This window comes from Brienomyrus brachyistius, chromosome 16 (genome assembly GCF_023856365.1).
Source record: "Brienomyrus brachyistius isolate T26 chromosome 16, BBRACH_0.4, whole genome shotgun sequence".
Lineage (NCBI taxonomy): Eukaryota > Metazoa > Chordata > Actinopteri > Osteoglossiformes > Mormyridae > Brienomyrus > Brienomyrus brachyistius.
Window position 1 is genome coordinate 18,653,573 of NC_064548.1, and position 22,739 is coordinate 18,676,311.

The window sequence follows — 22,739 nt, forward strand, 5'->3', positions numbered from 1 at the left end:
CAAAGGGCTGGTCTGACACCAATTTCACCCACCCACCCCCCAAAAAAAAAAATTCAAAACTGGACTCTGCCAGGTCCTGCTTAAATATGTAATTTGTGGTACCGTCTACATACCTGCACGTGATGCAAACCTCTACCCACCCCGATTAAGGCACCTCATAAACTTGTCTTTCTTTAGCAGCTACCTGCCTGTTGTCCATAAATGACTTGCCATACTAAACTATCTCCCCCCCAATCTAAATCAACTGTCCAATGCGACACCGTACTTGAGCACACATTTCTGCTGGATTTAAAGTCATCTAGGAATATGGATATTTAGGGAGTGGGGGCTTTATTCAACATCTGTAGTCCAAAGTGACACTTTCACACTTAAATCTCCCCCCCCTCAATGCTTCATTTTGGTAAAATCATACAATAAACGCACAGCTGAGTTCTCTCATGCAGTGCATAGCGTCTAAACTAGTACATAAAGCAAATACTATATCCTAAAGGTTCATGGTGTTTCCTTTGAAGCACTCGGCACCTGCCAAGCCTTTCCAATTTCTGTTGTGGTACCAATCTTCTGCTCCAGGGCTTATTGCTGTAGCCAGCACATGCCAGATGCTACAGAGGTCAAACACCAGACACCAAATATGCAATTACAACAGAATAACCACATGTTAAGATTACCATGTGCCAGACATTTGCTGAAAAAGAAAAAAGCAACAGAATTGGATCTGGACACTTTGCACAGGATACATTTAGAAAATGCATTGCTATTTTGATCACATATCCAAACCTTGGCATGTTTGATCCTTTTTCAGTTTTGGTAGCCAATTAAATATTCTAATAATCTGGCCACAAGACCAAGTAAGAAGTGTGGAATTTGGTTGAGTCCAATACGATTAACAATTAAACGCTCACACTACCCCGAAATATAAATCTCACGCATACGGGTGGCATTCAACATTCAAGTGCCAGTGTTTTTGTACTGTCTTTTGGTCAAGTTTCTTGAAACTTTCAAAGAATCACTTTTAGGCTTATAAAAATAAATATTTCTCAAGAAATGCTTCATAAATTACACAAACCTAGCAGCAAAAGTAGAATCTAGAAATCTGTGCAAATAGCTAAATTCCCCAACTGCTAATCCCCCTGGTCCCAAATAAATCCTGGTTAAATATCAAGAACCTTCCCCTTTTGTAAACAAGCTGCGTTTCACACCATCCACACATTTGGAAGCTTAAGGACACGCACTCCAGACATAAAAAGTGCAATAAAACAACTCTGTACAACTTGATGGGCACAACATACAAGACTTAACTTAAATAGCACCATTCATCCTAAGATACCTCATCACTGTCAGTGCATCTGCTTTAGTTCATGTTTAAAAATTTCAAGGCACGACACACTTTGAGAAAGATCTATTGCACTTACGTTGAATGCCATTTTCTCACCTCTTCCTCCACCGTGTTAGAACAAACCCCTGCTGGCAACCTGGCCAATGATTTAGATGCACATCAAGGCAGATCTACCCTAGAGAGCAGACTGCATTAATGTACAAGGGAAAAAAATAAAACAAAACCAGTCTTTGGCCAGATCTAGTGGAATACACAGCCAGTATGCAATGGAAACCTATGCAAGTAAAATGGAGGTGAACCACACTGCACTGTACTGTCCCTGCCAACTCCCTGTGCAGTTCTGCATACATTACAGACCTCTGCAATCTGGCAATGGTAGCCATTCACAAAAAAAAAAAAAAGAAAACAAAAGCCAAGGATGTCCTTCAGAAATTAACGCAGCTTGGGAAAGAAAATATTGTTTATAAAGTTAAAGCCTGCACAATTCATTTGTTTTAACTCCTTGACCAAAAAACAACACTAGCATGCGTTTGATACCGATTCGGCCGGAACACTCTGCAAGGCCACGTCCATCACGTGGTCCTCAAACAAGCCATTCCATCTTCCGGCGTGGCAGGTTTTTAAATTCATCTAAGTTTAAAAAAATGTATCAAAAACATTTTTTTTTCAGTTGCCCCTTTAGTGATTCAAGTAAAGGACAAAAAAAAAAAGAAAAACAATAAAAACACTGCCCCCCCCCTTCACAGCTAGCTGACGGTAGTTTACTAGCTGCCTTAACACTGTCAAGTCAATTGCAGGACATAAAGAATTAGTTTCAGCATAGTATCAAACAGTGTTAAACAATAGTGCTCAAATTACTTGTAGATTAGTAGGAGTGGCACAGGAATGGCTTTTTCAAGACAACCATATCCTTATAGGTACCTATCCAGGATAGAGTGAGCAAAGAAATTAGAACTCTTCATCCCTTAAGTTGCTACACAAGGAATCGATGCCTTAAACCAAATGCATCCGTGATGGTTCCACAAACTGCTTGTTATAGTCTGTAGGCAGCTAGAGATGGTTCCTTGTGACAATTTGAGGTTCCAAATGGAAGAATGACTTTTCAAGTCAAATCATTCCAGTGTTTGCCAAGGTTTGATTCAGTACAAGATTTATGCCTTAATTGATCTCCTGGTCAAGTTTAGCCATTAATGACATTTAAAAAATAAAACTGTCTGATTTTAAAGGTACAGTACATTAACAAATGATCCTCAGTTTAACAAATAAAATTAAAAAAGTGAAGTGCAGTGGAAAACTAGAGTCCAGGAATCTGTTAGGAGTTATTAGAAGCCATGTTCTCTCTCTCCCGAAGGCCATCTTCAGTCTGATGCTCGCTTCCAGAATGTCAGAGAATCACAGATGGTAATGTACTGCGAGTTCTTGAAGCTACACAGGGTAAAGTCTGGCAAAGTTACATGTGGTTTCCTTTCAGCTAATTTGGCATGGCCATCTCCATCGTTTGTGGCTTTAGTTTCCCCACCAGTCAACTTGGGAATAATTTCCTCCATATCCATCATTGCTGTAGAAGTTTCCAAAACCTCCTGAGGAGAAGGGAAAAAAATAAGGTAAATTCCTGGTAAAAGGTGGGGGGAGGTCACATACACCAAGCATGGACACCTCTCTCCCCCCAATGAGGAGAGTGTGAAACCAACCCTTACCACCACCAAATCCTCGGCTTCCCCCATGCCCCCCGGTGTTACGATTTCCACGGCTGCCAAAGCTGCTGCTGGTACTGCTGCACTGACGATAATCTCGGGCACCGAAACCCCCAGAAAACCTCGGGAGAGAAGCAAGTCCGTGCGGTGAACGCAAATGAAAACGTCCTGACCTCCCAAAAATACGCCGACAAAATCCAAAAACTTACCTCTTGGAACGGCCTCGGCTGCTGCTTTTATGCTGATGCTCATAAGCCAGGCTCTCCAGCCATGAAGGGACCTCCTGTTTAGCTTCAACCAGGAGGTCTAGAAGGTCCTTTGTGATGTTGCTGTTCTTGTCATTGAAGAAAGATGTAGCCAAACCTAGTGGATGAAAGGATAAAAAAAAAAAAAAATACAAACATTTTTTCCCTACAGGTTTTGGGGACAGAGTAGAAAAATGAGTGTGCAACAGTCATGTTAGTGAGAATGGAATAAACTTCAATGAATGCAGAAGTTTCACCAAGATTTCCAACACGTCCAGTACGACCAATGCGGTGGACATATTCCTCAATATCGCTGGGCAAATCAAAGTTGATGACGTGCTTTACATTGGAGATATCTAGTCCACGTGCAGCGACCTACAGGAGAAACCACACATTTTGCCTGGTTGTTCAGTTACCTTACTGCGTAAATGCTGCGGGTGTGGAATTCTACATACCGCTGTAGCAACCAAGATGGGGCATCTTCCAGAACGGAACTGATGGAGTGCCTCTTCTCTATCCCTCTGAGAGCGGTCGCCATGGATACTGGTACAGGCATAGCCCTCGCGGTACAGGAAGTCCTCCAGGGCATCTGCTCCCTTCTTCGTTTCCACAAACACCAGGGTGAGGGAGTCTTTACCTACAAAAACAAAAAAGATTAAAACATTTGGTAACTTTACTTCAGGGGGCCCAAGTAAAATCAACAACTCGGTCACTACTCAAGTACAAACCATTAACTAATACAGCTCTGGAAAAAATTGAGACCCCCTCTATTTTCAAAAACCATCTGCATTGTTAAATCTTGGTTTAATCGTCGTTCTGCTGGCAGGAGGCTACACTGAGCAGTAGGTTGTTTCCAGGTTCAAAGTCATTAAGATAGCAGTACAAGAACAAGGTGACATTATACAGACCTTTATTAAAATAAAAATAAAACGAAGAATGGATAAGCGGAAATCCCGGATTAAGGAAACATTTAGTCTTTTATACTTTGTACAGTGCATTAGTTTTAAGTTTCTACTCAGTTTATTACACCAGACATTCACTGCAGAAGACATATAAAATACCAGTGGCATTCAGCAGATCCAGCAGAAAAGATCTCTTGTCACTCTCTTCCACCCAGACCACTTTCTGGGTGATATTCTCAGAAGTTGATCCCACACGGCCGACAGCCAGGAAAATGTACTCCTCCAGGAAGTCACGTGCAAGAATCTGAAAACGAACAAACATGGCAGGCTTAAGAGGGGTCCCTTTTGTGTCACCTCCCCGTCATTCCTGCCCTGGGTTTTTACCTGAATTTCTTTGGGGAAGGTGGCGCTGAACATCATGGTATGCCTGAGACCCTTAGGCGGCATGGTATCCTGCTCAACAATGCGCCGGATCTGAGGCTCGAAGCCCATGTCAAGCATTCTGTCTGCCTCATCCAGAACCAGGTAGCTGAAGAAGAAAGTACAACTTACAGGAATATGAAGGGGGGGGGCACTCACACTCATGAGGGTGGCTTCAATCAGGAAGCAATGTTGGGTTTTGCGACTGTTCCAATGTACACTCACTTGCAGTAATCTAAGCCTATTTTTCCTCTCTCCATCATGTCTACCAGACGTCCAGGTGTGGCCACCAAAAGGTGGCAGCCTCTCTCGAGGTCACGGATCTGCTGGCCGATGTCTGCTCCTCCATACACAACACAGGGACGCACTCTGGACCTGTAGGCAAACTGGAAGGAAAGGGTGGGTCATCAGAAATCGCAGAGTTTAACCAGTTAGAAAAAAAAAAAAATATTCATGGGAACCTCCATAAACCAAGTACCTTTCGGGCCTCGTCATAGATCTGCAGAGCGAGCTCTCTAGTCGGGGCCAGAACCAGAGAGATTGGGAACTGCTTGCGACGCCCATACTTCCCATTTTCCTAGATACATTTAAAGGAATCAAATTTGCAAAATAAACAATGTTGCTATAACACCGCAATTCAAGTCCCTCATATTACATGAACGACATGGTACCAAGTACCTGACCACTAGCTTTCATGGCACGTAGTGCTTCTCCAGGACCCTCGGTGTAAATCTGACTTAGCACGGGAAGCAGAAACGCTGCAGTTTTCCCAGAGCCTGGAAAGACAAGGTAGAATTTTCAATTTATAAAGAGCAGAAAGGAAGTCTGACCCAAAGACCCAGAGCAGCAAGCAGTACTGACCGGTCTGAGCACAGGCCATGAGGTCCCTCTTAGACTTGATGATGGGAATAGCATGCTTCTGGACAGGGGTGGGCTTCGTGTAACGGCTCAGAGCAATGTTGCCCATGATAATCTCTCCCATGTCAACATCATGGAACTGCAGATCAGAGTCAATTCAGGTCATGTCCTTTGCAAGAATTCTAAGGGAGAGCATTCACATCCATATTAACTTACACTTTCAATATGGGGTGGGCAATTGGAGCCTGTGGCTTCAACAGGAATGTCGTCATACTTCTCAAAGTTAATCCCCGTATTGCTTCCAGAGAAGAGCTCACTGAGGAAAAACAGCAATGTCTTCTGGTTAGCCCATAATATACACCGACGCGCTTACGCAAGACGGAAACGCAGGGACATGCTTACTGTTCCAAGCGCTCATTTGGAGAAGTTGGTTTGGACCAGTCCTCCTCGTCTCTCGAGTCTTCCACCCACCGGCTGTTGGTGCTCCCAAAGCCTCCACGTTCAAATCTGTCCAGATTAGGTCAGAATGTGTAACAAAAACTACCGCTTCGCAAAACTGCTAAATACGAAAAGATCCGTGGACACACCTTACCTTCCTCGTGTCGCGGCACCTCTATCAGTGAAGAATGAAGACTTCACTCTGTCATTACGCCCTCCAAAGCTAGTGTACGCATCTCTGTCTTTGGAGCTATTCCATCCAGCATCTTTGTCAAAGGCAAATCCTACGAACATTTTGGTGGAAGGGGCAATAAAACTCACAATTTGGTCACTAACATGCAAGCCATCTGATGGTCTTTGAAAGACGCTATAATATCCCAATCAGCTAATTATTCTGTCATGTGTCACATATGCTAAAAAGGAGGCTAAAAACAGCCAAATATCCCCCCCCCCCATGTGTGGTGTCAACCACCAGATCTTCTTCAGTACGTATGCTTCACTAAGTGATACAACAAACTAGCAGAAGGGCACTGTTCATTTGATTCCATCCACACTCCTAAAAGTAGCTAATCCACAGGAGCTGCTGTGAAGGAAAGAGGAACCTTGCGCTCTCACCCACCTAACAAACTTGACAAATTGTTGTTTGTAAACTTTACAAAAACAGCCATTGAAGCACTGATGGACCCTATCGCAAGATGCACTTTTATCCAATGAATAAGTAACCTAAAGCTTCTAAACACACATTCGATGTAGATACTACAAGCTTACTACAAGATTATTTTTCCCACCTGCATTTTGCGTTGGTTGGGACTGGTTAAATGATCCACTGCCCCGGTTGCCACGGTATCCACCACGCCCACCTCTGTCTGGGCGAGATGACCCACGTCCCCCAAAACCGCTGCCATTCATGCGACTATCCCTGCCATCGTGGTATCCATTCACAAAGCCGTTGCGTCCACCATCCCATCCAGGAGAGTCTGAGATTGGGAAAAGTGAAAAAAAAGAGCCTTGGTGTAAACACCTAGTCTAGCAGAGTTTGAGGTTTGGGGTGTTGGTACAGCATTCACCTCAAAATTCCAAATCATGTTTCCCGAAAAGAATGATTACTGTACCAATAAAACCAACAACTAAAAATTTCTCATGCAACAATATGTTTATGGGAGATCTCAGTTTTGCAAGCATTCTATTTTTATACACTAATCGGGCCTCTAATTCAACCACACACAAACCTAAAAACCAAACTGAAGTTCTCCAAATAAGAAAAGTCGCAATAAGTATAGGTCATTCTGAATATAATTTATCCAGAATTACCAGACACCTGGTACCCTACACACCAAGTACGAGCACTGACAAGCTTCCTACCCACAGGAAAATTCTGTGTATGCTTAAAAACAAAACCCTGCAAATCAAATTATTTGAGCATATATCCCAGAGAGGAACCAAAATTTGGTCAGGAAAGCGGCCCGGTCACGCTGCACAGATGTTCAAAGCTGAACCAAAATGCCGCTTTTTGTTCTACTGAACATTTACCACAACGGTCCGCCCAGCTCACCACACTGGCTGTGTCGTCATCCCCATCAGTATGGGCAGGAGAAGCTGAAAGTAAGACATTTGTTACAAACTAGAACTACAGGACCAAAACAATACTGCAAGCCATAACCAGGGTCATGGGACCAAGACCAAGACCAGGACCAGGACCATGCCACAAGCCAAATGGAGCCAAAATCTCACACAGACAATACTACTAGACCCAGTTTTCATGTACTGGAGCAGCAAGTCTTTGACAAAAGCACAGGACACTGATTCAAATTCAGAACCACACAATCTGCAAATGCCACACTTGAGTTCACACACGTTCTGTGTTCTTTTAGCTGCAAGTAGAATTTTCGAATTATTAGACAACTCCAATATGTTAAATGTCAAGGAAACAGTTCGAATTTACATTTGTATGTATCAGCTGCTAACAATAAGTAAATGTGACTTTCACTGTGTTATGATGGGGTTACGTTCCAATAAAGCTAAATCGCAAGATGAAAACATCGCAAGTTGAAAATGCATTTTAATACAGTACATCTAACGTAAATATCACAGCCTTGCCCTGCCCATCTTATCAATACACTTATGACAGTTGAGCCAAATGATTAACATAAAGCCTATTTTATAATAAAATGTTATTTATTGAATGATGTACTGAAAGTGAAAAACATTTACCCATTGTAAAGTCAAAATAACAAGGACCATCGTAACCTGGGAAGCATCTGTATTAAAAGATTGTGTTGACCATAAGCGTTATAAAACCAAAAATTCAAGGAGTTCAAGAGGAAGGCAGAAGGGAAATTATGAGTTTAGAGTGCCACCATTTTAACAACTGAACTATTTAACAAAAGGAACCCTTTAAAAAGTTCAATGGATTAATGCTAGCATAGGATTATAATAAATGCATAGCTGTTTATACTAAAACATCTGCATTTGTTCGTTTTAATAATGAAAGATCCATATTCATTTTGCACCCTCAGCTTGTGTAGCTGAACAAAATCCCAACAAAAAGGAAACTTGCAAGACATTAATTAATTGTGTGTAAGGTGTGAGGCTTAATTTTCATTATGAGCAAACAGCAGTTATGAGAGACAGTTCAAACAGACAAAAAGCTAAAACTGCAACAAGTTATTCTACAGTTTTGTCTACCTGCACCAAAAACACTTACTAGGGCTGGATGATACGGCAAATCATTTTAGCATGATAATCCCTCTTTCACTCTATTTCAAGGATCCATTTTTGCTAAAAAAAATCCCTTAGATCTCCCATTAAGCAGACTCTGAACATGATAAATGACCACAAACTGAATGGACTGTGAACTAAATGTAATTTTAATAAAGCATACAAAGGTAAAAAATTGTGTTAAAGGGCATAATACAGACAGTATGGTTTTTCCCTGAGCTTCTCTCACTGCCTCACTGCTTGTTCCAGGGGACACGTTTGACATTAATGGTGTCTGTCACTGTATCTTTTACAGCAGGGGTGTCAAACTCCAGTTCTGGGGGGCCAGAGTCCTGCACATATTTGGGTTTCCCGTCGTTTAACATACCTGATTCAACTCCTTGCACCTCCGTATGCTAATTATCACACAGCTTTTAAGCCGAATCATTTGTGGTGGGAACAGGGAAGGAGCCAAGCTACACAGGGCGCCGCCCGCACAGGAATGGAGTTTGACACCCCTGTTCTATGGGAAGGAAATGCTTCAGGTGGTGAAATAACTTTGTTGTATTACCAGTTTCAGTTCGCACAAGTTTTAGGCAGAGTTTACAACACACAGCACCAGTCGGTGTGTCAAACTTAACCGAAGTATTGCTACGCCACCAAGGTCTTTTTAACCTCGTTTATCCACAATATCTCCTTTTTAAAAAGGACGTTGTTATTGATGAACTGTCGCTTTCTTCACTGGTTGTAATCAGATCATTTCCGTGATCTGATTGCTTGATAGCATACATCAGCCTATGTTCCTCATAAACAGTTTAAGTTTTTTCATTCTTCTGTAAATATGACAATGTGTATATATCGTTTATATAATCTAGCCCCAACGCTTCCCAAGTAGACCTTTATGTGACAAGCTTCATTTAAGCAGAAATCCTTTAAAATAAGCAATATGATATGACACTAGGTTTATCCAGTGTCTACAAGGTTATAAGAAATGGAAAATTCTCAGAGGCTCCATATGAAGTATGAGAGAATTTCCATGGCATTTGTTATACGCCTGTGTGTTTATTTAAGAATTTGATTAATGCATTTGTGTTCTTTTTTTGCTAAAGCCAGAATCAGACTGCTTTAAGCACTCTGAAGCCCTGAATCCCAATTCAATTCAGCCACTAAAAGTAAACACTCCATCAGTACCAAAAGCCTGGTACTGCTCATAGCAGCAGAGCACAAGGTAAGCAGGGAAAGCTGGTGACCTAGAAAGCAAAACACTGATGTTTCTTAGCAAATTGGCTTGTTAAAGCATGTTTAATATTGACTAATTGGGGGGGGGGGGGTGAACGCTGTCATGCAAAATTGCCTGAATCACTGGTCTGAACAAGCATGACTAATAGCCAAGCAGCAGTCTTCAGTCCCATGCAGGGAAGTCCAGATCTACCACATCTGGCTGGCCAGCTGCCACTGTAGGGCTGATAAAAGGAGATTTCCTGGGAGGGATATCTCTGGTGACCTAAGCAAAAGCACAATGCCCTAGATCAACACAACACAACAGCACAAAACCAAGTGAGGCAGGCGAAAAAGGGGTGAAGATAAAATAGTTACCAAGCCTAAAGTCATCCCATTCCGTCATACAGTCATTCCTGAGCCTACGGTTGTACTCTGGGTGCCAAGTCAGAGGTGGCTGTCTAGGAGAAACTTTGGGACATTCCTGCTTAATAAGACACCTTTGGCAAATTAAACACCCACACAACTTATCAGTGCATCACCCATAAGCAGCAGATAGTCAAACGTTCCAAGCCTTAGTAAAGACTCGCAGAGGAAAAAAGCAGGACAGGCCTCCAATGTGAAATGGAACAAAGACAGCAAGCGCTCATTGCTACTGTTATTAGCACAGTTAGCTAGGTAGAGAGCTTCCCACAGGGGCCATGCGACCACCACTGTGTGACTCGCCAAGATAAAGACCTCAGATGCAGCTGCATGTGTTCACAGCAGCTCCACACTGCAGCAAAATTATCCAAGTCACTGCGTTGCAAAAAAAAAAAAAACAAAAAAAAAAAAACTACAGCCAATGCACAACAAGCAGATGTCATGCCAGTTCCCATTAAAAAGGCTCTAATGCCGACAATCAGCATGAAGGCCATGCATTCAGCTCAGAGCTTTGTTCAGTAAAACTGTCTGGTGACTTACAGCCCAATACTGGTGCCACTGAATAACCACTCTGCCTATGAGAAGCATATTCATTTCCTGCTGTAAAAAATGAACAGTTAAAAAAAAGTATTAAGAAAAATATTCAAAGGCTTGTGCACATTTAAATAGCATTACCACTCAAAGCTCAGAAAGATTCTGTCTTGCACATTCGCATCTCCTTAAAGTTCCAGAACAAGCATAACATTCTCACCAAGTGAGACAAAAAGGGATCAGTTTCTCAATATTAAAAGGATCTTAAAAACTGAAAACACCTAAGGAACTGAATGGATGTCTATAGCAAATTCCCAGAAAAAATAAAATCTATTAAAATTTATTCAGGCTGCCAACCCACAGCTCTATTATTCAAACTTCACATCAAATGACTATCATCCATATCCACCCATGACACCTGCTGCGTTCTGAAAGAATATTGTCTCTAGCCAATGTCATTTAGATAGCTGACAATCAATCGTCTATTTTGCACATCTCTTCAGTTTTAGTACATGCAGTGGCTGAGTGAAAACTGACCTGAACTGGCCAGTATTCAGAGCAGCACAGCCAAAGAATGTGAGTATAGAGTTCAGTGTTGTCATCACATAAAAATTTGCAGAAGATATACCTCTTCAAGTGTAATTCGACCCCTCTGGCAAATTAAACATCTTGAATGTGTTCAGGGTTCTCCCAGTCTTTATATAAACAGGCATCATGCTCCAATGTACATATTGTGTTTTCTTAAGGCAAAGACTGATTACCTTGGCTGAAGATTATAGCCTTAAACCCATTTGGCTCCCAGTATCCTTATAAATCACGCAAGTCTTAAAATCCAAACATGCTCCATAAATTCAGTCATACTCTAGGAAATTTTAAACCAAATTCACCAAACTACATATGCCTTTATACACTGTAAAGAATGCAATGCAGGCAAAATGGTAGAGAGGAACAGACAGGTAATATGAAGAGCAAAATTAGCTAACAGTGGACGTTTCTCCTCTCATTCCCGCTCGAAGAGGAAAAAAAGCAAATTCAGATATTCCTAGAGCTTACCATTTTTTGAAGCCTCTTTGTTCCGCAGATGAGGTGGAATGTATCGTCCTGAGGGTAAGAGAGACATTTACGTGGTAAACACCTGAAGTGTATGTAGATCATAGAGCTTGCCGATTAAGATGCTGAATAATTCTTCAGACTGATGTACAATATGTGAACAACATGTTAAAACTGCAGACCTTGGTTCAATTGTTCTAAAATGATTTTCAGAGTTTCCTGTAGCTAGCAGTGGTTGGACTATTGCAGAAATGCTTATACAGTGACAAAATCATGACAATCTTTGAGCCACAATAAGTGTCCCCAGACTGTCATGGGACAACAGGTGAAACCGCCCTACACATATGAATGTGAAGACTGTGCATGAGGGCTGAACACGGAACAGCAGAAACACTTACTGCCAGTACCTCCGCCACCCTGTACATCAGCTGCGGAGTTCAAGTCTAGGGCAGCAAGCTGGAAGAAAAATTAAACAGGCGTCAAATCCCACCAACCACTGTGGTTTTATGTTATGGCCAAGACCATAAAATAAACAGCTGGACGGAGTCGATGCGATATTTAAACAGATGAGATGAAAAACTACATGATCCAATCCCAGGCACTGGAGCACATGTCCCGCTCACTAAAGCTGAACGTGTTGAATTACCAAGTGTGCAAGAAATGCATATATACTATTACTGTACCCCGAGGCAAAGGGTGAAACCTATGTGTTCTAGTGCTGTTACGGGAACGATACACGGCAAGCTAAGGTAGCATGGATGCAGGGAAGAGCTAAGTCAAAAAGTGACGTACTTCCTGACGAAATACAATAAAATAAATAGAAGGGGGGGTAAAGCCGATGGACTGCTGCGTGCTCGGTGAGATCCGCCGGTACACTGCGTCCCAAGCGGACCCGAGCGAGCCGCTGCAGCCCGAAACCCGACACCGGGGACCCTGCTCGGGCCGCTTTACAATCCGCTGAGCTTGCACACGCATTTATTTCCATCACAGACGGCAATGCTGTAGGCTCAGACACGTAGCCATCTTTGGCTGCCTGTTTACATTACAAATACGCTTTAACAGCACCGTACGACGTATCCACAAAACCGATGGTTTTCCCTAACAACGACATCGCGCATCACACCGAGAACACGGTGCCAGCGTCCAGTGTGATCTGTCTAGTTGCCATTTTCCCATCACCCGTAACCAGGCATGACGCGATTGTTACCGGTTCTTGCAGAACGAATTGTTTCCATCTTCCCTGAACAAGATGTCAATCTTAAAGGCGTATTATATAAACGGACCCAAAGGAATTAGCAGTACATTACATCGAAACATAGGTTATTTCAGACCTGTCAAATCAGCACAATCATATAATTAAACGGGACAATACAAGTAATGCGCCAAGCAACGGAGGAAACCAAAACAGTTAATCAGTTTACTTACAACTTAACAGGTGAAGCAGCCAGCCGTTATGTTGATGCCCAGCGCATCTTTTTCACTAGTAATAAACCAGCTTGACAGTCTCCCAGTTAATAATCCATAACTAGTTACCATCGCTGGTTAGGGTGCTACGAACAATGCAGAGTTAAACTATTTTCTTCAGGGTCGTCACTTTCATCTCCGATACACCTTAATCGGGGGATAAGGGCATAAAATCGGCTATAACAGGAAACCATATGAGGCAAATCGGGAGCGGGACCTATGGTTCCTGGGGGTCGGACAAAAGCCGCCATCGCCATCGCCATAATCATCATCATCACCACCACCACCACCATCACCTCCAGTAACACCACTTGCCGACCACCATTTTAACCACCACCATCGCCTTCACCGGCCACCATTTTCGCCAGCCGGCCGCCACCATCCCCGTCCAACGGTAGCATCAACCACCATTTTAGCCCGTCTTTAGCCGCACGCGAGCGGGAGAAGGATACCCGGGGGGGCCGGTACCGGAGGCGACGCTTACCTGCTGGTCTAGACCGTGCGCATTTTCGGCGACCACATGACTCATAACTAAGCACTGGTGTGGATCTCTATTCTCAGAAAGGACTTTCTTTGTTCGGCAGAGAGCAGGCAGCGCCAAACGCGCGGTTTTTTCTTCCCCAAGTTGCTCCTTTGTGCGTGGGTTCCGAAACGGGCGAAATAAGAACTACAAGGCGATGTCAGGGATAATACTGGGTAAAAGATCTGTTTCGGCTTTAGAATTGCTTAGCTAAACAGGAACGTCAGTGAACCGAAGGAGCGCCTAGACTGACACCCTCTGCTGGTCCGCGCAGCACTAGAGCGCGCCGCAGGCTACCGCGAGACTTTAACGGCCGACACAGTGGAGAGGCGCGAAGAATCGCGATATTTCTCTCGAAGAGCGAGCGGCGTAGTTGTGCCTTCAACTTCTTATTTTACATTTTATTATTCGGAGAATATTGTTTGGACTCGTCTTTGGTAATCTGTAACTGCACAAATCTCTGGTAGTCACTTTAATAACTGTAGTTTTCCTAGTGGCGAATTACTCGTTTTTTTCTGAGGGAGCGCAAGAGATGGGGATATGTTGGCTATGTTTATATTCAGGGAGATTATATTAATCTGAAATCAGTGTCACCTTTATTCCCGTTGATACTACTAGGGGTGCGATTTGAGATTTTTTTCTGCTAGCCAGTAAAAAAAGAATATGTAGTCCAGCATGCATTTTTTACTAGCCAGCGGGCTATTATTCAAATTTTTCTTGTCTAAATTACTCGCCTCGGGCGAACGCGTAAGAATAATTTCCAGTTCTGGTTACAGCGTTACTTTATACATATCCACCTGTACTTGGAAGCAGTTGCATAAGAATTAAAACTGTCTATTTTTACTTCTTTCGACCGATTGAAACCACGTAATATTACTATTACAAATATATGTAGTCACTGTGACGTTGTACTAGGTGAGCAGAATGAAAGATGGACGCAAAATGGTGTAATTATGCGACTTGTTACTGTGGATGTGTATGCGAGTGTAATGACTAGTCCTATAGGTTTCAGATCTTTTGCAATTACTAAGTAAAGTCGGCGATTTAGTACAGGTGGAAAAATATTTTGCCTTATAGAGGGTTTGGTTTAGTACTTTCCGGGCTGGGTGTGGGGATTTTATAACGCGACTAAAATTGTACAAATGATTGGCAATATGATGATGATGATGCTGCATAACGGTGCCAGCTCTCTGTCAAGAGAATGTTCTGTATTATTCTGAATGAAGTACAGTCAGACCACCGTTCTTCTCAACAACTTCTTGCGAGTCCATACTTAGGTTTATGACGCAGCCAACCTCTCTGACACCTATAAAACTGCAGCAAAGAATATGACACAACACACTGGTAAATTGTCATAGCAGTTTGCTTCACTTCTTTCCGATCTTTCCACTTTTTTTCTCATATGAAGCCCAATACCAGCTCCATTGTCTTTCTGGCTTTGAGCTGCAGGTGGTTCTTCTTACACCACCAACAAAATCCTCCACCCGACTGTATTCCTCTTTTCATTCTTTGCTGATACAACTTAATTTAATTGCATGATCACCAAATAATTAAACTTCTAAAGGGAACCTGAGCCCGAGTTGCATCTGTTTATCAACTAAAACAGAGTGGGCATCGAAGACATGCCACAGTAAAGTTGTAAACTATCGTGCTTTAGAATTCCCGTTGAGGTTAAGTAGTCGCTCATTTTTCAGCATTACTACTTAATAATGTAACGTAAAAATACACTGAAACTTCAAAGTTACAAGGAAACACTTAGATGAGCAATTACATATATCCCATAATCCCCCGCTTCGATGATCCGGAAGAAATCGAGCAGTATCCTTTCAACTTCCTCTTTCCGTCTTAGCCGCTTTTAGGTAGGAGAAGGATATTTTTTGCTGTGAATGTTAATCGCATTTCAATCTTGCTGTATACGATGCCATCCATTTTATTGTACAATCAATAAGTGCAAAGCAACATCTAAGGAATGCGCACATGTCTCTGATTCATATTAGCAAGGCCAATTTTTGTTTAATAAACGTGTGTTTGTCAGCGTAAGGGAAGCCCTGACTGATCTGGAAACGCTCATGTGTTCTTGTATGCCGGCTCACGTTATAAAGCTCTCTTCTTTAATGCTTGTGATTTTCCCTAAATAATTGTATTTGAGAAGTCAGTGGCCGCTATAAACACTGTGTGCGTCTATTTAGTAATGTAATTGCCAAATTCTATATTGGTATTAACTGCGTTCAATTTCGTTTTCTCCTAAGCTCGCAATGGGACGTGTGATTAGGGGACAGAGGAAGGGTGCCGGATCAGTTTTCAGAGCCCATGTGAAGCACCGGAAAGGGGCTCCGAAACTCCGGCGCATTGATTTTGCTGAACGGCATGGCTACATCAAGGGGATCGTGAAGGTAACATAGCTAAACCTGTTTATGTGAATAATGGTCTTGAAGAGGAGGCGGTGACTGATTGTGTGTACTGTGACGACCGCAGGATATCATCCACGACCCCGGCCGTGGCGCCCCTCTGGCAAAGGTGGTTTTCCGTGACCCCTACAGGTACAAGAAGAGGATGGAGCTGTTTATTGCTGCGGAGGGTATCCACACCGGCCAGTTCATCTACTGTGGGAAAAAGGGTAAGAGGGCTGGAACGCTATCATTAAGTCAAATAACACCTAATTTGCTTGAATGTTCTTGCAGTTTCGTAGTTGGTGCTCCGCATTTGTGAGAAATAGTTATTTTTGGCTTCTCACTATGCTACTTTGACAAGTTTTATGAATAGGGGTTATTGTTTGTGTCGGTCAAACTAGCTTAGCTATATGATTCTCAATCCCGTCCCTGGTGCCTCCCTCCCTCTGGATGTTTTCATTATAACCCTATTTTAATTAGGCATATATGAACCATAATAGGCTCATAATGAATGTCACAGGTTGAAGGCAGGGTGGGTTGGAATGAAAACATTCTGGCAGGAAGGTGGGGGACGGGAACAGGATTGAGAACCGGTGGTGTAAGATGCTGAATCTTCATCCCACAACTGTGTAGGATTTGCTTCTGGTAAGTTGTTACTATCTTAGTCTAGCACAGTGGTCCTCAATCCTGTCCCTTTTCTGTCTTTGCCTACCTCAAAGGTCGAGAAAGTAGAAATCTTGCGGCCGGCAGAGTAATCATATCACTGTTATGTTCTTGGGCTTCGGCATGGTGTTTAACTGTGACTTCTCTAGGGATGTTGGGTGATGCTTGTCTCCAGTCCTCACTTTTGTGTCACTTTGGAGAAAAGCATCAGCTAAATTAAATATATGTGAATAGTATGTGAATGTGATATACTGAAGTATTTCTGTATTCCACAATTCAGCAGTAGTCTGATATCTGAACCTTGAACATTGCATCCTTTTTAATGCAGGTGGCTCTCAATTCTTTTGTCTGTCGCTTTTTGTGCAAAGCTACTTATGGTAGATTGGAGAGAGAGAGTATTATGTGTACTTCTTGGGATTTTAACTAGGACGGGGCGATTATATCGAATTTTTAGCCTATATTCGATACATGTTTGCATACAGAATGGCTTGGTGTATCGTTATATAGATTCTATTTATTTGTTGTAAATGTAGACTATGATTTACCATAAAATGGGAGGAGGAACTGATCTGGCATTGGCAGAAAAAGTAACACGGTGTATGCATGGGCAGTGCCAGACAATGTAATGTGATGTACACCCGCTGGAAAATGCTGTGCAGGGGCAAACGTGAAGTACAAATCAGGCAGGTGGTGCGGATCCAGTAGTGGCACACCCCACAAAGCCCTGCCCGCCCACGCAGTGTTAAAAATAGGCCAGATAGTAAAACGCAAAGAAAAATACAATATTACAAAGCACATCACACGTATAGAAAAATGCCAAGAAAGCCAACCTAAAAAAAAACTGTCAAGTGTGTGTGTTTGTTTTGAAAAAAATTGGCAAAGAAAAAAAATTGATTTTGACATTGATTTTGTTTGCAGTAATGCGTGGTTTTGCTTATGATGCACACATTTGTGGGCAGCGCACCGTGGCCACAGTTTGGCTCCATAAATTTAACTTTTGAACAGCCTAGTTGTTATGTACTTGAAGTGCTTGCATTTAGTCAGTTTGTAATTTTTATTTTTTGCTTCATGTGAAACAGTTCAGCAGAGGAACAAAACTGCACTGGAAAAAAATGTCGATGTCATTTTGAATAAAAGCACTTAACTGAACTATCTAATTGTTAAATAATTTTCGTTAACTTTTCAGGCACTTGGATATTTAGTCAATTTGTTCTTTTTTTAATATACAATTTGTGATGTTTAGCAGAGGTACACTTTTTTCCAGTTGGGAGATACTGATGTGAATAAATAAACCCATAATTCATTCTGATTATCGGTCTTGGGGGGGAAAAAAAATAATGTTGATATATATCGAATTCCGATACATCCATCCATCCATTTTCCAAACCACTTATCCTACTGGGTCGCGGGGGGTCCGGAGCCTATCCCGGAAGCAATGGGCATGAGGCAGGGAACAACCCAGGATGGGGGGCCAGCCCATCGCAGGGCACACTCTCACATGCACACCTATGGGCAATTTAGCAACTCCACTTAGCCTCAGCATGTTTTTGGACTGTGGGGGGGAAAACGGAGTACCCGGAGGAAACCCCACGACGACATGGGGAGAACATGCAAACTCCACACACAACCCAGGTGGAGAATTCCGATACAGTGATCTAAAATATTGCAATTGTTTTACCGCAATATCCCCCAGCCCTAATTTGAACCCATGACCTTTTGCATTGTTGATGCAATGCTTTGCTTGTTGAGCTAAAGGAGCCTTGAATTATGCTAAGATGCTAATGTAACACTTCTATTTGAAATTGTTTTGAGTTCCTGTTAAATGCAGATCATTCAAATTCAAAACAGATGGGATGGTTAGTCGTCATCACATAGTTAGTTATGATGTTTGGTTCATGCTTACGTCATTCGAGTAGAACATTAATAGTTAATGTTTTGTGATCCATGACCGGTCAGTCAAGTAATGGATATGAATCACCCCCCCTCTCTCCAGCTCAGCTCAACATCGGCAATGTGTTACCTGTGGGTGCCATGCCTGAGGGGACCATCGTTTGCTGCCTGGAGGAGAAGCCTGGTGACCGGGGCAAGCTTGCTCGGGCCTCTGGAAACTACGCAACAGTCATCTCCCACAACCCTGAGACAAAGAAGTCGAGAGTCAAGCTGCCCTCGGGGTCTAAGAAGGTCATCTCCTCTGCAAACAGAGCTGTGGTTGGTAAGAATCTGAACTGAGGTTTTAGGTGCCCGGTACTTGGTACGGTTCTACTTCAGTGTTCTATTATAACATGTTCCATTTCCAAAAAAGTGCATGGAGTTTTGACACATGGTTTTTAGGTGTGGTTGCTGGTGGTGGCCGTATCGACAAGCCCATCCTGAAGGCAGGTCGCGCCTACCACAAGTACAAAGCTAAGAGGAACTGCTGGCCTCGTGTCCGTGGTGTGGCTATGAATGTAAGCGTGCTTCTTTTTACCTTTACCTATTAGTAAAGCTCATATGTTATGTGATTTAAAAATGCTGGCTATCCTAAAGTACATACAATTGAGTGGTGCAAATCAGAATGACTTGAATTGTAAAGTTTTTGACTCATTTGTCAAAAATTAGTTTAAAATGCACTATTTCCATAACATACTTTTGGTGTAACTTGAGATCCCTCGATGGAATTGGCGACCCAAAGCCATTAAAATTAGCGAAATGGAAATGCTGCTGAATGTCCGGAAGAGAAATGGTTTAAGAGCGAAAAGCTGAGTTGCTCTGTGTTCTTCCCCCAGCCTGTTGAGCATCCTTTTGGTGGTGGAAACCATCAGCACATTGGCAAACCCTCTACTATCAGGAGGGATGCGCCGGCTGGACGCAAGGTCGGTCTCATCGCTGCCCGTCGTACAGGCAGACTGCGTGGAACCAAGACTGTCCAGGAGAAGGAGAACTAAAGCCTATATTCTCAATAAAATATGTTTGGGGAACCAGGACCCTGAAAAAGAATGGTTTTGCATGTGTATTTTTTTGTGGGGCTGACATGTTATAGCTGTGGAAATGTAGGTGTATTGCTGCAGTGTAGATGTCATGGAGACGCACATAATGGTTGATACAGGGTGTAAAAATGAGTGAAAAATTAATATTCTTTGTATATGACATTGAAATTAGTCTTTGAAAGGGTTAAGGGTGTGTGAGCTGATGTCATAAGATAAATATCATTAGCATAACTCCTGTTGGTCTTTCACCACTGTCACCCAGTAGCTTTATAGCTAAATATAGCTTTGAACTTAAAACAAAAAAAAAATTGTCCAATGAGCATTTGAAATGTAAACCTTTGCAATCTAGTTTGAAACTGCCTTCATCTCATTTCGTAATGCAGTATATAGTCAATATAATTAGGGATAGCAATACAAATTATGAATATTAAAAATGTACGGCTGTTTAAAGGAAGAATTAATCCACATTCTGAAAAATATGGGTATAGCTGAGATGGGATATGCAAAGTAAGACTTGTGTACCTATGCACAGCTCTGACAAAACTAAAAAAATATTCATATAAGCAGGGGCTCATGCATTAAATATGTAAGGGTTTATTGCAATACCTGCTGTAAGAATAGGATACACAAAACTGGCCTGTAGGGAAAACAGCACATTTCCATCATTTTTATTGGTGTAACTACTTTAAAGAACCCGTGGGCCTAAAGGTGGAACTGATAATGGTTGGGAAACAGGGGAAGACTGCATTGATTAATTGAAATACTATTTATTTTCTTTTTAAAAGTAGAATTTTACAGTGTATTGGGTTTGTACAGTGCACTAAGGCAGATCATGGGATTTTATTATTCATGCATGTTTCACAAGAACTTTGAGTTATTGAAAACAAAAATGCCAAAAATTATTCTATTAATAAAAAAAAAAGATAAAAGGCAATGCTAAGAGACCTTACAGACAAGTGGAGGTTTTGTCCCCTGAAGGAAGAATGCAAAAGGACAATGGCCTGTAGTGCATTAGCAGTAGAGCTCCAGTCTCTGTACAACCAGTACAACATTGCACCAGTACACCCTGTGGGTTGTCCAATTTCTTCCAATGGTTGCTGCTTCTTGTCCTTTCCCAGGATGCATTGCTCTTAGGAAGCCAACTCTTCCTTAGGTCTCCATAGCACAGTAAGAAACAATATAGGCCACTGGTTTGGATTTGGCAAACTTAGGCTAAACGTTTTGCAAATTCACACACTTTCAAATGGTGTCTTCTGTTGCCATTGCATGCCCCTTCCATTTGTCGCTCGCCACCTATCAAAATTCAGTAAGACGTTGCCATTTGTTACATTTCTACCTGTATGAAGTATTTACAACATACTATAAATAAAATGAGACTGTTAAGATGTCAGTATTGTTTACTTTATTCTTGCTAAGGGGCGCAAAGTTTGCTTTTTGTTTCATTTGTGCACAAAAAAAGCACATTGCAACTGTAAATCCAGAATTCAACGTCACCATGGCCAAAACAAAAGTCGGCAAAACAAGGCGGAGATTTCTGTACAGTCAGTTTTTTCTTTAAAAAATAACACAAGGACAAAATGTTCCTCAATATTTTTTCCACAGTTCAGCAAAATAATCCCTCTAAAATAAAATAGCAAAATAGTGAAATAAAGGTTGTGGGGCTTAAGGTTTTTGGTACTTTAGACAAAACGACCACAATCAAGTTACCAATCAAAATTCAGTACTTACCATTATCCTTAAATCCTAACGAACGATACTTTGCTACACATCTAACGGTTGACCTTGACTAACCAGCAGTAATCCCACAACGCTGTTCATGTGTGCATTTCCCATGGCTGATGGGTCTTCACACCAGACCATATGAGAGGATTAGGTATATACACTTCAGATGGCTTACCTTTCATCTGGGCTGAAGTGACAGGGTGGTAATTAAGAGTTAATCTAGAAGGCTTAAAGGAAAAGAACAGCTAGAAATATTATTTCCCAGTTCCTGTCAATGAAAACCATGTTTCTTCCACCATATACAATAACAAAATCTCAGGAAATAGAGATGCAACTAAGGGCGCTTCAGAGCAGTCAGACAGCCGCTGCTGTGCTGTAAGGAGTCTCTCTTTGGCCGCACTAAATCTGGTGTCAAGCCATGCTAAAATGTTACAACATATTAACTAGAGTTTCAAAACGAATGAAAGAAAGGCAATGGAAGTTCTAGAACAAATCACTTTCCACGACAAGAGAAAATGTCATAGTGTTAACCCGGCCATTCCAAAAAACCCCATATCAACTCAGGCAGCGGAGCCAATTTGGCATGGTTACAGTGGTTGACACAAGTAATGGTTTGTCATTTCCCCCCCTAAAATTTAAGTGACCCAGACTGCCCAGCAAAGTCAAAGCAAAAGGTCTTTTTTTGTTGCTGTTATTATTAAACTCTCCACCAGCAGACAGTCAGTCTTGCTGTAGGAACTGAGAGACAAACAACATACTATGTACACCCTTGCCATTTCCACAAGAGCTTCAGGCCCAGTTTATTACAACACTATACACTTTGCACTGCAGGCAAGGTTGTATTTTATGACAGGAATTCTCTGCAGGGCGGACAAGTCTTTCCACTCCAGGTAAAATACAAAAAGAGTTGAACTGTGGGCACAAGGGACCTGGAGAGGTAATGAAGTGAAAGGCCTGGCCTTCTGCCTGGATCCAGTGTCTCGCCGGAGATGTTGGAGAAGTGGATGAGACGCTGGACCCGGGGTTATTCTTTAGGCTGGGCTGGGGCTGTTTCCTCGGTCGCCTCCCAGTTCTCTTGTGCTCGCTGGCCTGGGCGCGGTGGGTTGTTCACGTGTTGTGCTGCGGGGCCTGTGTACGGCTGTCCGTGGGGGTGGTTATTCTGCTGAACACACCAACACAAGGCACACTCACTACTGTTGTCA

At 42.3% G+C, this 22,739-nt stretch overlaps 3 protein-coding genes across 13 annotated transcripts in view; 1 reads left to right on the forward strand and 2 right to left on the reverse strand.

Moving 5' to 3' along the window:
• Window positions 1-311: 311 nt before the first annotated feature.
• LOC125709759 (ATP-dependent RNA helicase DDX3X-like) lies at window positions 312-14,095 on the reverse strand. Of its 7 annotated transcripts, none has more exons than XM_048978549.1 (22): window positions 13,761-14,095; window positions 12,211-12,268; window positions 11,816-11,863; window positions 10,772-10,831; window positions 10,187-10,279; window positions 10,023-10,094; window positions 7,424-7,489; window positions 6,682-6,870; window positions 6,048-6,177; window positions 5,858-5,962; window positions 5,672-5,771; window positions 5,459-5,594; window positions 5,276-5,373; window positions 5,076-5,174; window positions 4,823-4,983; window positions 4,562-4,706; window positions 4,337-4,481; window positions 3,731-3,912; window positions 3,533-3,650; window positions 3,240-3,393; window positions 3,034-3,152; window positions 312-2,916 (listed from the first exon to the last, which is right to left on the reverse strand). In XM_048978549.1, the coding sequence occupies exons 1-22, from the start codon at window positions 13,803-13,805 to the stop codon at window positions 2,843-2,845; spliced, it is 2,397 nt and encodes a 798-aa protein (XP_048834506.1). In that variant the 5' UTR covers window positions 13,806-14,095; the 3' UTR covers window positions 312-2,842. The 7 variants fall into 7 exon arrangements, with proteins under 7 accessions (XP_048834506.1, XP_048834505.1, XP_048834507.1 ...); XM_048978548.1 differs by having other exon boundaries at window positions 3,028-3,152; XM_048978550.1 differs by lacking the exon at window positions 10,772-10,831 and having other exon boundaries at window positions 3,028-3,152.
• A 1,429-nt stretch (window positions 14,096-15,524) lies between these two features.
• On the forward strand, window positions 15,525-19,825 carry LOC125709763 (60S ribosomal protein L8). The gene is made up of 6 exons (XM_048978564.1): window positions 15,525-15,655; window positions 16,046-16,189; window positions 16,272-16,413; window positions 18,843-19,061; window positions 19,181-19,296; window positions 19,615-19,825. The coding sequence occupies exons 2-6, from the start codon at window positions 16,052-16,054 to the stop codon at window positions 19,771-19,773; spliced, it is 774 nt and encodes a 257-aa protein (XP_048834521.1). The 5' UTR covers window positions 15,525-15,655; window positions 16,046-16,051; the 3' UTR covers window positions 19,774-19,825.
• Window positions 19,826-20,566: 741 nt separating this feature from the next.
• LOC125709755 (probable ubiquitin carboxyl-terminal hydrolase FAF-X) overlaps window positions 20,567-22,739 on the reverse strand; it is a 31,642-nt gene continuing 29,469 nt past the window's right edge. For 3 of the 5 annotated variants that reach the window (XM_048978535.1, XM_048978536.1, XM_048978538.1), the window contains one exon: window positions 20,567-22,699. In XM_048978535.1, the coding sequence (XP_048834492.1) occupies window positions 22,562-22,699 (138 nt within the window). In that variant the 3' untranslated portion in view covers window positions 20,567-22,561. The remainder of the gene's footprint in view (window positions 22,700-22,739) is intronic. The other 2 variants (XM_048978539.1, XM_048978537.1) reach the window with 1 other exon arrangement.